Source organism: Mus pahari, chromosome 5 (assembly GCF_900095145.1).
Source record: "Mus pahari chromosome 5, PAHARI_EIJ_v1.1, whole genome shotgun sequence".
NCBI lineage: Eukaryota > Metazoa > Chordata > Mammalia > Rodentia > Muridae > Mus > Mus pahari.
Genome location: NC_034594.1, coordinates 147,095,111 through 147,109,959, shown reverse-complemented (window position 1 = coordinate 147,109,959; position 14,849 = coordinate 147,095,111). Strand labels below are relative to the sequence as shown.

At 40.3% G+C, this 14,849-nt stretch overlaps 1 protein-coding gene across 1 annotated transcript in view; it reads right to left on the bottom strand.

Annotated features, from left to right (window-relative positions):
• Positions 1–14,849, bottom strand: part of Fmn2 (formin 2) — a 304,491-nt gene that overhangs the window by 189,944 nt on the left and 99,698 nt on the right. Inside the window, 2 exon segments of the mRNA XM_021197955.2 lie at positions 11,634–11,778; positions 14,350–14,849. The exon segment at positions 14,350–14,849 is cut by the window's right edge and continues 4 nt beyond it. Of these exon segments, the coding sequence (XP_021053614.1) occupies positions 11,634–11,778; positions 14,350–14,849 (645 nt within the window).

The following is a 14,849-nucleotide window of genomic DNA, read 5'->3' as shown; positions in this document are numbered from 1 at the left end:
TTTTTTTTTTTTTTGGTTTTATTTTTGTATTTTTCTGTTTTGAGGCTAAAATGTATAAAGCAGTAGCTTGGTACTGCAATTCAAAAGTGGCAGGGAGCCCTAGTCCTCTATGGAGGCACACATAAGTGTCACCAACCAAGTGGTGTGTTTTCTCCCTGTCTGTGTTTATCAAAGACAAGGGATACTGTTTTCCACAAAAGCATCAGACTGTTTATCACTGCAATGTGGCAGGGGGGATGAAAGGTGAATGGGGAGAGAGGCAGAGAGGAAAGCAGAGGAAAAAAAATAGAGAAACTGAAGTGAGACAAGAGAGAAAATTAAGAGTGCAGAGGAGATGGGGTAGGGGAAGTGACAGAAGGAAGCTAGTGGGCACATGCAAAGGAGATGAGTCGCCAGAATCAGACGTTTTTTTTAAATAATCCATTTCGCTGACATTCAATGGTACAAATCCCTTTATGTCTGTTCAGTTTTTGTAAGTTACACAGGTTGAGGAAAGAGGCGGAAGTTGGTGGACAACACTCCAGCAGAGGCTGGTAAAATGTTCAGGGATACGAAGAGCAGCTATCCTCTCTGGGGAGAACACAGAGAACACAGAGCCGAGTGAGAGTCTGTTTCCAGGGACTTCGTCCCACGTGGGAAAAAGTTAACCCAAGCAGAAGAATGGGTGTAACCTCAGAGAGCAGTAACCAGAGGCTAAAGACAAAGAATGACCGAAAGCACACACTCATCTATCTGGTCGCTGTTAGAAACTTAGGAGATCAGCTAGAGTGAGAGGACAAGGGCCAGAGAGCATGGCATGGCACAACATGGCCAATGAGAAACAACAGCTTCCAGGCAGTGGTGGGAAGGGGAAAGATGAGAAAATAAAGAGCAGACTCACAGGGAAAACAGCACTGGACCCATTACTGAGCAGATATGCCTCCAACCATGCGTGGAACCTGGGATTCACATACCATATGCTTTCCAGAACCCCTCTTCATACCATATCAGTGGCTTGAAGTCATTTTGAAAAGAACTTGTTGAATCGGGAGCCAGCTGGGTGGCTCTGGAGACAGGGATTTCACCATATACTGTGTGCTCTGAGAACCCGGGACAGCATCAAGCAAGAGCAGGCCTGTAAATTCAGAGGTTCTCAGCCTGTGTGTCATGACCCCTTTAGGGGTTGAAAGACCTTTTCACGGGGTCTCACAGCAGATACCCTGCATATCAGATGTTTACATTATGATGCATAGCAATAGTAAACTACAGTTATGAATTAGCAACAAAAGCAGTTTTATGGTTGGGATGACCACAACAGGAGAGACTGTTCTAAGGGATTGCAGCATAATGAAGGTTGAGAAGCATTGCTCCAGTTAGAGTAGAAAAACTAAGTCAGAACCGCGGAGAGCTCCAAGTAGTGGGACTCTGGCCTGAGCTATATAAAAGGAAGAGCCTTACTTCCTTCTCCCTCTTGAGGCATAAAAGTCAACTCCCAGAGGAGGCATGGGCAGAGGCAAGTGAATCTACTAGGGACAGATGTGTAGGGGCAATGCAGCCTCCCATAGGCCCAGAACACAAAGGAGCCAGTGTCTAGAGCCCACAGCACAAAAGATCAATAGTAGCTTTGCCAGTCCATAGACACAAAGAGACCACTTCCAATCCCTGCTTCTCAAGCTATTTGGCACAACCTCTCTCGTGGAGACTGTAAATGATGATAACAACCCACCCACTTGCATTGCTGAAACCCTACTTAAACTCAGTGGGCCATGCTCATAAAATAAACTGACAATAGGAAGTTGGGAAGAAGGGTTTCAGTGTGAGGAGGAGCTGGGGTGAGACAGGGCAAGGGGAGATGAGTAAGGAATGAATAGAAGATGAGGGAGGAGAGAGGCAGGGGTGGAGGGAGAGGAAGACAGCAGAGAGTCTAAAGTGGAGAGACATGATGAAATTCATATCCATGTATACAATGGTCAAAAACTTTTTAAAAAGCAAAAAGAACTGATAACAGAAGGTTTCTGAATGTGCACTGATCCAAAATTAATGAAAAATTAAAAGCACGACCCATCTGAGGTGTTTGCATCAGGCAGTGTGTGTCCATCATGAATCAGATGACATCATCACAACCTTAGTTCTGAGCATACACACACTCTGGACTGGTCAGGCCCTTGTAAGGTACAGCAACAATGACACCTCTTGGCTCAGATTTATGACTATTTTAGTTTTACTAAGCACACAAGATTTTTTCCTTGTATTGAAATGTAACATTTCACCATAGAACACCATTCTTCAGCATGTAAGTATCAAATTAAGGCATCTTTGTTCTGTATGTGTTAGAACGTTCAACTTTTTAAATTGGCATTTGAATTGCTGATAGGTTTCATAAAAAAAACTCATACCAGGAAATTTGGCCTGGAGGTAGGACAAACTTTCTAACAATTTTTAAAATGGCCCTAAATAACCATTCTATGCCATATATGATGATGTGCCACTCACAATATTGACTATGAATGGAAATATTAGTCAATTCTGAAAAATGTTGAACAAGCTCTTTGTCTTGGAGTATCAAATATTTAACCAGAATTTAATTCCTTATACACAAAAATATAACGATAACTACCTTATTAGCATTCAAATCTATCTCAGTATTTAATGGCAAGAAATCAATGTGTACCAAAAACTGCCTTGATAAATTTGTTTATAACTTATCATCAATGGCTATACTATATGTATTTCCTATACCCAGGTATCCAGGGTCTCATTGGTGGTGGTGGTGGGGAGCTCAAGCAAAGAGACACTGGTCAAAAGTTAGGAAGTCAAAGATTTGTCCTTGAGTCATGACAACTACTTGGCCTAAACCACAGGTCCTCCTTGCTGGCAGAGAAAACAAAGGCCAGCACAGGAGGCCAAATAAAACAAAGGTTCCATTTCACCACAAGGAGCTAACTCAAAACCCCAGGAAAGAAAGCTCCTTGGCAAAGATATCTGCACTCACCCATGGAGTGACACCCTGGGGTGATGGTAACCAGTCTCTTTCATGCTTTGTTTTTCCAGTTTTTGCTTATGCTCCTTAAACTATCTTAGCTTTTTTTTTCTTGCCTTATTTTATATCTTCCCTTTTGGTCTTGACTCCTCTATTTCCCTCTCCAAGACCTGCAGCTCTTTCCTTTCCTCCAGTCCTGCCTTCCTCCTGCATTCCCTCCCTCTCTTGACCCCAACCCCACCCCAACTCATGGAATTAGCAGAGGGAATGGAATGGTTTGATCTCCCTATCAAAGCCCCTCAAATATGGCACCCGCCATATAAACATATAAACTACTCACCTAGCACTTAGTGGTTTGCTTGGATCTGTTTTGTTTTGTTTTTTAATGTGCCCTTCTTTCTTCCCCATTCTTCTCCCCATCGTCTACCATTTTACTCTAGTGTATGGTCTTCAAACAAGAACTGACTCATCACTCCACCTCACTCCTCTCTCCTTTATTATCTCATGCCATGTAAAATTCTTTAGTCTCACTATTGTGGGTTGCTTGCATTTCTTTTCCTTTGTTTTCTCTGCCATGTTTAACTGAATCTTCTTTGTTTTCTTTCTCTGTTGCTCTGATAGGAACAGCCAGTTTCCCTCTGCTTAGTTTCTTTCCATATCTACCCTTAGATAAGTCATACAGACACATCTTAGAGTCCTTGTTCCTACAGTGTTGTGAAATTATTGCAGTCTATGTGTGAGGTGGAAGGGTGACTGTTTTTAATTGGCTATTATTCTGCCTTTGCACTAGCCTTATCCACCCCCTGTGGTGGTTTCTTCCATCATCTGTGGTTAGTCTTGATGGCATTCCTTCTATGCTCCTTCCAACATTTATCTAGCAATAGCCAGGAAGGCCTAGCTTGCTATAAAAGGGGTTGTTTGGCCCCTCCTTGCTCTCTCTGCCCCTTCTCTCTTTCTCTGACTCTCTTCTCTCCCTGAGCCCTTTTTCCTTTTTCCCCTCACTCCCTTCTCTCCACCTGTTTCTGGACTACTGCCTCTTCTCCTCCTCCTCTTCTTCCTTGTCCTTCTCCTCCTCCTTCTTCCTCTCTCTCTCTCTCTCTCTCTCTCTCTCTCTCTCTCTCTCTCTCTCTCTCTCTCTGTCTCTCTGTCTCTCTGTCTCTGTCTCTGTCTCTCTCTATCTCTCCTTCTTCTTCAATTCCCCTTCCCATGCCCAAATAGACTCTAAACTCTACTCTATACTACACCTGTCTCATGGCTGGTACCTCAGGGGGAAGGAATGCCTCAGGATGAGGCTGCAGAGGCGCCTCTTCTATTTTACCATGCCCTGCTCTACAAAGCATATCCTTGGCCTTTTTAATAAAACACAACAAGTCCTGCTTCTGGACAGCATGTCTAAGTCCTTGGCCTAAGTATCGAGCTACTGAGTGACATACATAATCTACTCGGGAGAAACCTCACTTCAACTTTACCAAAATCTAGTTCTACTTGCATACTATAAATATTTAAATAAAATAATATTGGTTTCTGAAAAGCACCAACCAATGGCCTTGTCCCAGATGTGCAAGTTTCAACAAAGAAAACACAAGAAACATGATGTCGGGAGAGCAGGAGTTCTCCAAAAATAACTAACCACACAGTAACAGGTGGCAGAAAGAATGACAAACATGAAATTTCAGGCAAAGAATTCAAAAGGATCGTTATAATGTTCAATGAAATCAAAGAGGACATGAACAAACTGGATTAATTCAAAGAAATACAAATTGCTTAATAATAAACAAGGCAAAGTGGAATGTGAAAGATAAATCAATAAACAGGAGTGCTGTATTTAAAAAAAAAGTCAAATAAAATATTGAAAATTAAAAAACTCAAACAGCAAAACACAGTGGTCAACCTCACCAGTTTAGTAGACCAAGTAGAAGTCAGGATGTGAAGACTTGAAGATAAGGTGCCCTTATACTGATGGTATCCTTATGGAGAACTCAAAGACATGAATAAGAACTTCAAAGTTGTAGCTTTAAATACTCTATTCTTATTTTTATCTTATACCAAAATGAAGTAGAGTTTGTAAAATCTGGCTACTGTTGCCAGCATCTATTCAGACAGACAAAAGGTGGAAACTATTGATATTGTAAGTAAATGAGTCAAAAGTATAATCCTCACTTGTCTGCAATTATTCAAAATTATGTGGCTGTCCATGATAAACAAAGGTAGGGTCTGACATTATTAACCTGGCCCCAACGTGGACGCCAGGTAAAATTTCTTGAAGTTTAATTCCCATACTCATGTCTCAGAAGGCAATCCTACACATTGAGAGGAATGAGCAGCAAGCCTGAGGGACTATGGGAAGCAGGTAAGAACAAACTATGTTCACCTCCCTGAAAGTTTCCAACAGCAGCACACAGGAGGGGCCTGGTTTGATGTTGAGTGATTTACTGTGGTTTAAATGAGCTTCAAGGAAGTCTTCACTCACTGTTTTATTCTCAAAAGTCATTCCTTAATCCTCTCTGCCTATCTAAACTAAATAAATTCTTCAAGGCCCACTTCAGGTTGCATCTCATCCATGCAGCCTTTATCCCTGTTAGATATACACTCTGTTCACCTTCTGACCACACACTGTGCTTAGCAGCTTCAGTATATACCATATAACCTGATGAAGGACTCCAGTTTAGGAACTTCAGTGACTTAGTAACAGTCTGTAGAAACCTCTGCACCCTCTCTGGTATTTTGATGGTTGTAATTGTTGCCTGTGTGTTTTGAAACAGTGTCTCCTGTAGCTCAGGCTGGCCTCAAACTTGCTAGGTAGCTAAAGATACCCTAAATTCTAGCTCTCTCTGGATCTATCTCCAAGTGCTAGGATCACAGAAGTGAGCCACCTCTCTGAATAGACACACACACACACACACACACACACACACACACACACACACGCAACTGTGAGAAATTGTACTGTCACTATCACTGTTAAAAGGTTCACCAGTGAGACTCAGGACAGATCCTAACTTCCTGCTTTCCAGGGCTCTCTGCAACAGTTACTCTCCTCTAAAAAAAAATTTTTTTTTCTCATCACCTGCCACAAAGCCTAGCATGGATGCTTTATTGTACAGTCTCTTTTTAATCCTTATGGCTGCTCTCTAAGAATAAACAGAATATATTAGTCATTAAAACTCAATGTGCTTTTGTTATATACCTAGTCTGCCACAATAATAATACCATACACAGTATTGTGGTTATAAACCCAAAGAATTATCCTTGAGCATGATTAAAGGTTATAGAAGTAAGGTGCACTTTATCAAATGTAATTTAACCAATGGTAAAATGTAGCAAGGCTAAGGATCATTAGCTAATTGTGCTTTCTTTTTTATTACACTGCTGATTTTTCATTTTAGTCATTTACTTAGAAGTATATAAACATTTTTTTGGCCTAAAGAAAACAAAAGCTAGAGGTTATTATTGTTTAATTCGGTGAATTGATTGGGTATGCTGTACACATAGCTATAGGAACAGCATATTCAAAAATAATAAATCTTTCAACATCTAAAACAAATCCAGATTCCACAAAACCTATGTTTGTCTAATTATAGCTTTGTATTTTGATGTGGTTTCCTATGTAAATACATTCTAAGGCCTGCAGCTGGAATGTATTATATTAAAAACACATGTTAAACATTATAAAGTCCCACAGACTGGAGCAATGGCTCAGCAGCTAAGACCGCCTGCTGCTTTTGCAAAGGACATGAGATCAGTTCTCAGCACCCTCTTTGGGTCACTCTCTATTGCTCCAAGGGATCTGGTACCCTCTTCTTGCCTCTGTGGCACTTTCACACACTCAAAGAATATACTACACACACAGCCACACACAGCCACATAACTAAAAGTAAATCTTAAAAGTCACAAAGTAACAAGTGTTTCTTATGAGTCCCCAATCTAAATAGCCATATTAAAAGATATTTGGTGTTCCAAAACTCTTTTAGTTTTCAGTCGATAAGCCAAATGTAACTACATGTAACTAAAACACCAACTTCCTAATACTCAGGTTATCGCTGAACTACCACCCTTGAGGTGACCTATCAATTACCAATTACACTGAAACAGGATTTGAATCTAAAAATGAATGCTTACAGTAAGTCAATCAAACTGAAACAGATGCAAAGGTGAGCTAGGTGCCCTTTTATACTTTTCCTAGTTATATTAGTGTTAGACAACTCAGAAATGGAGCATGCACATCTGCCCAATTCCTTAGCACAGCAGGAAGTAGGATTTTAAAGGCAATTGCCACTTGGGGCAGCAGTGTTCAGAGGTTCTAGGTTAGGCACTCCCACATGGGTCAGTGCCCACTGTTACTATGAATATTTCTTACATGAAAATTTCAGTTTAGGTGATAATGCAAAATGGCAAGTCAGACTAGAATACCAACTATCTAACTCCTTAGCACAACTGTACTAAATGTGAATTTTAACAAATCTATTCACTGCCTCTCCTTATCATAACCCAATTTTTCTGTTTTTTTTTTTTTAATTCCAACTGCATTTCCAAAGGCTGAAATAAATCCTATAAAGGATATATTTAACCTTTCTAAATAGTTTCTCTTCCTAACTCTGGGAAGAACATTTCAATCTGACAAAGAGAAGAAATCTATGGTAAGGTCTATCACAATAAGTAGTTATTCACCTATCAGTCAATATGTAGAAAAAAAAATCACACAGATTCTCTTTATACACAGGCTGCCCTCTGTGTGTACATTTATACTGTGGGCACCATGTTCCATTACGCTCTGCCTAGGATTAGACACTACCTGCTGAAGGCATACTGGAGAGAGACTGTTATGTGTTGTAGGGCAAATAAAAAAATAAAAAATAAAAAAAAAAAACCATCACCTAATCATAACCACAGTGGCTATCTGCCTCTATTCACTATTTAAATGCCACAAACTCTCTTTCTTTGTACGGCTTACAGAAGCTTATGTGTCCACGGCAGCAATTAATCAGATACATTTATAACTAAGAAAATGTCACATTGCATGGCACCATAGTCTATGACCTTCTTAACATCTGTTAGACTAGGAAAAAGGGTTTTTCTCCCCAAAGTGTTTCCGCATACAATTATATAAGTCTAATTACAGTTCATTAAATATTTAGCATACAGAATAAATACAAAGTCATTTTTTAAATCCATCATTGAGACTCCATGTATATTCAAAGAAGATATTTCACAAGCATACTTATAATTTAATTATGAAGAACAAATACTCTGAAGAAAAATGGCTGGAGATTGAACTGTATTGTGCTCTTAGTAAACTGGGAATATCATGGATACCTTTCTCATTGAGCACTTCTGTGTACCATGAGCCAATGTCTAGCCATCACATAAGTGTGTATATGGGGTTGGGTTGTTACATGAGATAAGAGGAGTTCTGAGAGCAGTAAGCATACATCACTGGCCCAATGTAACGTACGGTTTGCCTGTCCACTGCTGACTAGCAGCTATTTCCCATGTTTCCCAAAAAGTATATATTTCCTCCTGATCTCACTGGACACAAAACTGACTAGATGCTTCTGTTTTGATGCATTTTATTTTAATTGCCAAAAGCTTTCTGAATAAAATTCTCTCATGTTACCGTTCCCAAACTCTGAATTTAATTTTTATTTAATGATAAAAGACACTAAGACAGGGTCATTGCTTATATTTACATCAGTCACCAACACAGAAGAGAAGAGTGTAGGCTAAACACTTCCTGGCTCGAAAACCTTCTTGAAAAACTGGGTCAGAGTTTACGAAGCTCAGACACAAGCACCGTGTTTCTAGTTTTGCTTCTATTTCTTAAGAGATAAGGTTGTTATTCTTTTGGGTTAGATTAATACCCAATTTTGATGGCATGCCACACTAATTTATTTGTCAGCAACTCTGTCAGACTGTCATCTGATCAGATGCTCTCACCTTTGCAGTTAACTTCCTGACGCATATTACTTCAAAATAAAGATAAGGAAAGAGCATCGTGAGAATAAAGATGAGTATGTGTTTCATGAGTGAAATACAAAATTGTTGTCTCTGCGGGGTTTTGGTTTTGTTGTTGTTGTTGTTGTTGTTGTTTTGAGCAAAGAGAGCCTAGAAGCACAGCAGAAGAATCACTATTCTATCCAGAGTTTTACTCTCTTTTTCAACATGGCAGGGGGCAGTGTACTAAGCAGAAGGACCTTCTAATAGCACACTGGAAATGTCTCCACTAAGACAGTGGAAATATCCCAGGGACTCTGTTAAATAACAATGCTTTTCACCATAACTTTCCTTGCAAGAAGACAGATCACAGGAAAATCTTTTTGTGATTTTTTAAATATTTAAAGCAAAGCAGAACTTCCATTTTCCATTGTATATACTAAGAATTTCTTGAAATACTTCCATAAGAGCATTGGCGTTAAAAGCTATTCATTTTACTGGGAATGAATCACGAGACGGCAAAATGTGTGCTCATATCACTCGTATATATTTTCCATAAAAGAGAATGTCCATGAACACATCCTAAGAATACGCTTTCCTAAACCAAATTCAGAATATCTCAAGGAAATAGAATAAAGACATTTTTTCTTCCAAATTCAGTCAAATGAAATAAAATTAGGTTTTATTTTCCTCCCTATAATATATCCCTTTACACCATATTTTCCAGGACAAAACTGAAAGAATTTTTATCTCCCTAAAAAACAAACTTGAACTCAGTTCCAATACCAGGCCAAGTTAGCACTGCAAAGCTTAACAGGAGTCACAATGGGGTTCGGGGGTTGGGGAGTTTACCAAACCTCTTGGTGACAGAATGAGGTCATTCTGCTGGAGTGGTATTCAACACAGATGCAGTGGTTATATGGAAAGGGGCTATCTCATGCCAGCAACTTTAACTTGAGGATTTGATAAGATATAAATCATACTTCAGTAAGCTAAAAACTGAATGCTATATCAAATACAGAAATCCTATAATGCCAGCCAACAAAGAGCTATCTTTCTCATTCATGAATTCACATATGAATTCATTTAATGAAGCTTCTGGTATTGGGAGATGCAGAAGGAATGGCTTGTTTAGCTGGGTATTCAGTCTCTGTAGAAGAGACTTGCCATGCTACAGTCAAGTGAGTGTTTGGGTGTGCAGCTCTCTCCAGATTCTGCACTTTTTGCCCCAATTTTGCATGAACCACTTTCTATCTCTGGCATGGTCCATGATAAGAGGTAAGATGACCCAGCCTCAGAATGCACGATACAACTGTATCATGTGGAGAGTCGTTAACAATAGGTATCTCTTTTAGAGAAAATGTGGATCCTTCCATTACCTTAGTATCACCTTGGCCTGATTATTGTAACAAATGTTTTTCTAGATCTTAATCTCTATTTCAAGAAAAATCAGGGATAATTATAACCCTTTCTCTCTCATTCATCTGATCAGTTCACTTAATATATAGTTTTCATAGTTGGTAAAGGTGAAGGTAGTATCATGCTTACTAGTATTGATCAACGGCTACCAGAAACTTATAGAATGCAATACAGAAATGCAGAAACAGAGATAAAGATCAACATATTGTCTATCCTTACAAAATGCCTAGTCCTAGCCTGTCCACCCAGTCTGCTATGGATTCTGGGAGTTAATCTATCCCATTCTAATCCATCCATCCCTGGATGACTTTGTCAATGTCCAATGTGGAGGTGTTGCCTGCTCTGAAATATTAACAGAACCAATGCTGTTCCATGTACCTTGTTTCAACATCCCAGTCAGATGCAGAAGATCTAGGAACTGACCCATTGGCTGTCACTGAATTTGGGACAGGGTGAGAGGAATACTGGGAGATGGCCTCATTTCTTCCCACTAAGACTGACCTCCTCCACAGTGTCTTGCTTCCCACTTCACACACAAAGATAGATATTCCTCCATTCCATGGTGAAGGATGGGTACTATTAGCAATTTCTAATATCTCCGGCTCACTCGGTGGAGATTTGCCATATCGTGCTGAATGGCATCCTAGAGACTCAATTTAGAGTGTCATTTCATGGCCAAGTCCAATGGATCTACCAATTCAAAAATGTTCAGAAATGTGTGTATGTTTTTAAGACATCTTATTTTCTTTCTTTATCTGATTCATGTCACAGGTTAGATCAAAGGATCTACCATGAAATAATAAAAATTTTAGAAGGGGTTAAGACTTTCTTCCATATTTCAAGTACAGTATAAAGATGTAGCTGGGTTTTCACAGCACCTATTTGGGTGGGTAGGGGAGCAGGGCAGGGGGAGGGTATAGGGAACTTTCGGGATAGCATTTGAAATGTAAATAAAGAAAATATCTAATAAAAAATTGAAAAAAGAAGTATTTTTAAAAGTGCATTCCTTGTTTGCCTCTTTCAATGGATATCAACACTCAGATGAACTTAAATCAAGAAAAAGAACAGTAACAAATAAGCAATGGTGGAGAGTCTGGGAAATATGTACCAATGAAAACTAGTCAGGGTGGTCTCTCTGGACAGCTTTACCTGCTCTTCCTGAGTCAATCTTACTTAACAACGCATTCTAAATTTCATCCCTTTCTTGCTATCTGCCGAAGGCCCAAGGAGACACCAATCATAAGCCACTTCAAGGCTTCTGTTCTAACGAAAGTTCAGACTGTCTTGAAAGGTCCCTACAATCAGAAAACACAGAAATACTCACTTGCTTGGCCTTTGTCTTTGAAATTGTGTCAGAAATAGGTTTCTTTCTTTCCTTTACTGCAGTTTTAGAAAATAATTCTTCAAATTCATGACAGTCTATGGATGGCTCTTCAATCTTTTCCCAAATAAGCGAAGGGCTGGAGTCTCTAAAAATTAATCAAAAGAACAATAAAAAGCAAAGTCCCATATCATGATGAGCAAAAATAAAGAGGACACAGAGAAGGAAGGGAGAGAGGGAACTAAGGAAGAAAGATAAGGAAGAAAAACTGTGTTATCAACTTGATGAAAAGGTTAAAATGTCCACGTGAATAAGACATTTATTTGTTCAGTGACAATTTTCTGGTATTCCTCATTATGAAGTCACCCCCATGAAAACATCAAAGCAAGCCCCTGTCAGCAGGGGCAAGAAGAGCAAGGAAGGCTTGATTTCTTACGTCCCAATCTACTTAGCCTAGTAGATTAATTGAGGGTTAAAGAAAAGCAAGTATTTCCAAGGCTAGGTGAGGTAGTAAGCACCTTTAATCCCATCACTGTGAGTTCAAGGCCAGCTTAGGCTACATAGCAAGTTCTAGGCCAGTGCTTCATTATATGATCCTATCTCAAAAAAATTAATTAATTGATGGATGAATGCATACAAACATATATGTATATGTGTGTATGTATATATGTATGAATGTATTTACATTTCAAGGGCTTAAGAAATGACTAAGAATTTAAACTCTCTTCTTGCTCTTCCAGATAATCTGAGCCCAGTTTCTAGAACCCACATCAGGTCACTCACAGCCACCTAGCACTCTAGCTCCAGCAGATCTCACAGCCTCTTCTAGTATCCAAGAGCACCTGTGCCCATGTGCTGCATACACATGCATACAAAAATAAATAAAAGCCTTTATCAAAGATAAATGTTTCTAAGACAACGCCCCCTTGTGGTGCATTGCCACCCACCTGTCCACTGTCATTTCCCTTCTCAGTAGCTCCTTGTTTGTGCAGTGCCACTAAGAAGAAGTAAATGTCATTTATAAAAGGTAAATAATGAAGTAGAGCACTGTATCCTGGATGTGGAAAGAACGGGGTTGACTAGAGTTCAGAATGATTCATCAGGGACTGGAGAGATGGTTCACTGGCTGCTCTTCCAGAGGTCCTGAGTTCAATTCCCAGCAGCCACATGGTAACTCATGCCCGTTTTTATTAGTATCTAATGCCCTCTACCGGCGTTCATGCAGATAGAACACTCACATATAAAATAAATCTTAAATTTAAAAAAAAATCATCAATGTACATAAATTATAAGACACTCATATGAAGAATAGACCAGAAATGCGTGCGGGGTCAGAATATAGAGTATATCTGTTGGTACTCTGGTATGGTCCTCCCCAGTTACCTAGCAACAGCCAGGTATGCCTGGCCAACTATAAAAGTGGCTGATTGCCCCCTCCTCACTCTCTTGTATCTTTTAACCTCTTGTTCTCTTACTTGCCTCCTTGTTCCCCTTCCTCGCCCCATTCCCTTCCCCCATCTCCATGTGGTCATGGCCGGCCTCTACTTCTCTATTCTCTCCTTCTCTCTGCCTTTCTCTGCCTCTATTACTCTCTTAACTCCCCTCCCCATGCCCTAAATAAACTCTATTCTATGCTACACAGTCGTGTAGCTGATCCCTCAGGGGGACGGGATGCCTTGGCTTGGGCCCACAGAGATATCTCCTTCCCCCACACCTCACCACCACCTCATGGAACACATCTTGATGTTCCTTTATCTTTTTATGATCACAACAATATACTCTCCTGAAAAGCTTTAGTGAAGAGAAAATCAATGCAAAACTTGCTATGGAACCCTGTTCCTAAACACATGCCCCTTCGTTCAAATACATCAAGGAATTATAGTAAAATAGAATTTTAAAAGCCAGTGGCATCTAAAGCATCTTTTTGCACCTTTTCCCCTGTATTTAATGGCCAAGCTTTCCAGCACAGTCTCAGAGACTGGGGATTAGATTGCACGTGGACAAACCTGACACCCTGGGTAAAACGCTGTTACTTCACCATGGTCATTCCCAACCACGATGCTGTGACTTGGCCTGGTTTCCCCAGAAGTCCCAGGGCACTCTCAAAGGTAAGTTACTTTATACACATGAATTAGATATGGTTTCATGTGGTGTGTTTCTCAAGGAAGACTTTTTATGAACAAGGCAGACTCCTAATGCAAGTTTGTGCCTATTAAAGAGTTCATCCCAGAGAGTCAGTTTGCCTATGTTTTCACTTTACATTCTTGCGATTGGTTGATAATAAAGATTTCATTAGCAAAAGCAAAGAGTGTAAGCTATTTGTAATCCACAAACATGCCTGCTTCTCTGCCCTGGCTGCTTATACAGGCAAGCCTTTCTCCAGATGGTTTGAGCATATAAGGTAGTCAAGATCTGTAACTACAGGCAAAAGCATGTATGCTAAGAAAAACAGACCCCTTTATCCTTAAAACAACAACAACAACAACAAAAAAAACCAGTATAAATAGATATAATTTAATCTCAGACAGAGATGTGAATATGACTTTTTTCTTTTTCCTACCTTTGATACTGTAAGAGAAAAGTCTGCAAGGTTAAATAATTACTTCAGGCACACCGATGTTAAAGTCTTACGTAAGTTTTATACTTGTATATATAATTCATTAAATTAAGTGTCCCCTGGTGGAAAGAAACCGAAGGTCTAAGCTTGCTTTGGGTTTACCTTTTACTATGGAGTTGAATTCTTGTCCAATAGAGAGGCTTCATTGGCCGGCAAGGCTCGATTGGCTGCTTCCTAGCCACTCTGTCCTGATTCATCCCTAATCCAAACAAGCCAGTTGGCAATGGAGGGAAAAGAAAGCCACACCCTTGAGGTGCTGCTGGTAAAGTGCTACTCCCAACTTGGGAGGAGGGTGGAGGACCTGAGCCAGGTAACAGTGGGGGTGGCGGGATGCCTGCCCCAGGGGGAGGTGGAGCTGGAGGTGGAACCCCCATACCTGGTAGAGGGGGTGGTGGAGGAATAGCAACTCCAGGTAGAGCAGGAGGAGGGGGTATGCCTGATCCAGGTAAAGGAGGGGGAGGAGGTATTCCCACTCCTGGAAGTGGAGGGGGTGGGGGTATGCCCACTCCAGGAAGAGGAGGAGGAGGGGGTATGCCTACTCCAGGAAGAGGAGGAGGAGGGGGTATGCCCACTCCAGGAAGAGGAGGAGGAGGGGGTATGCC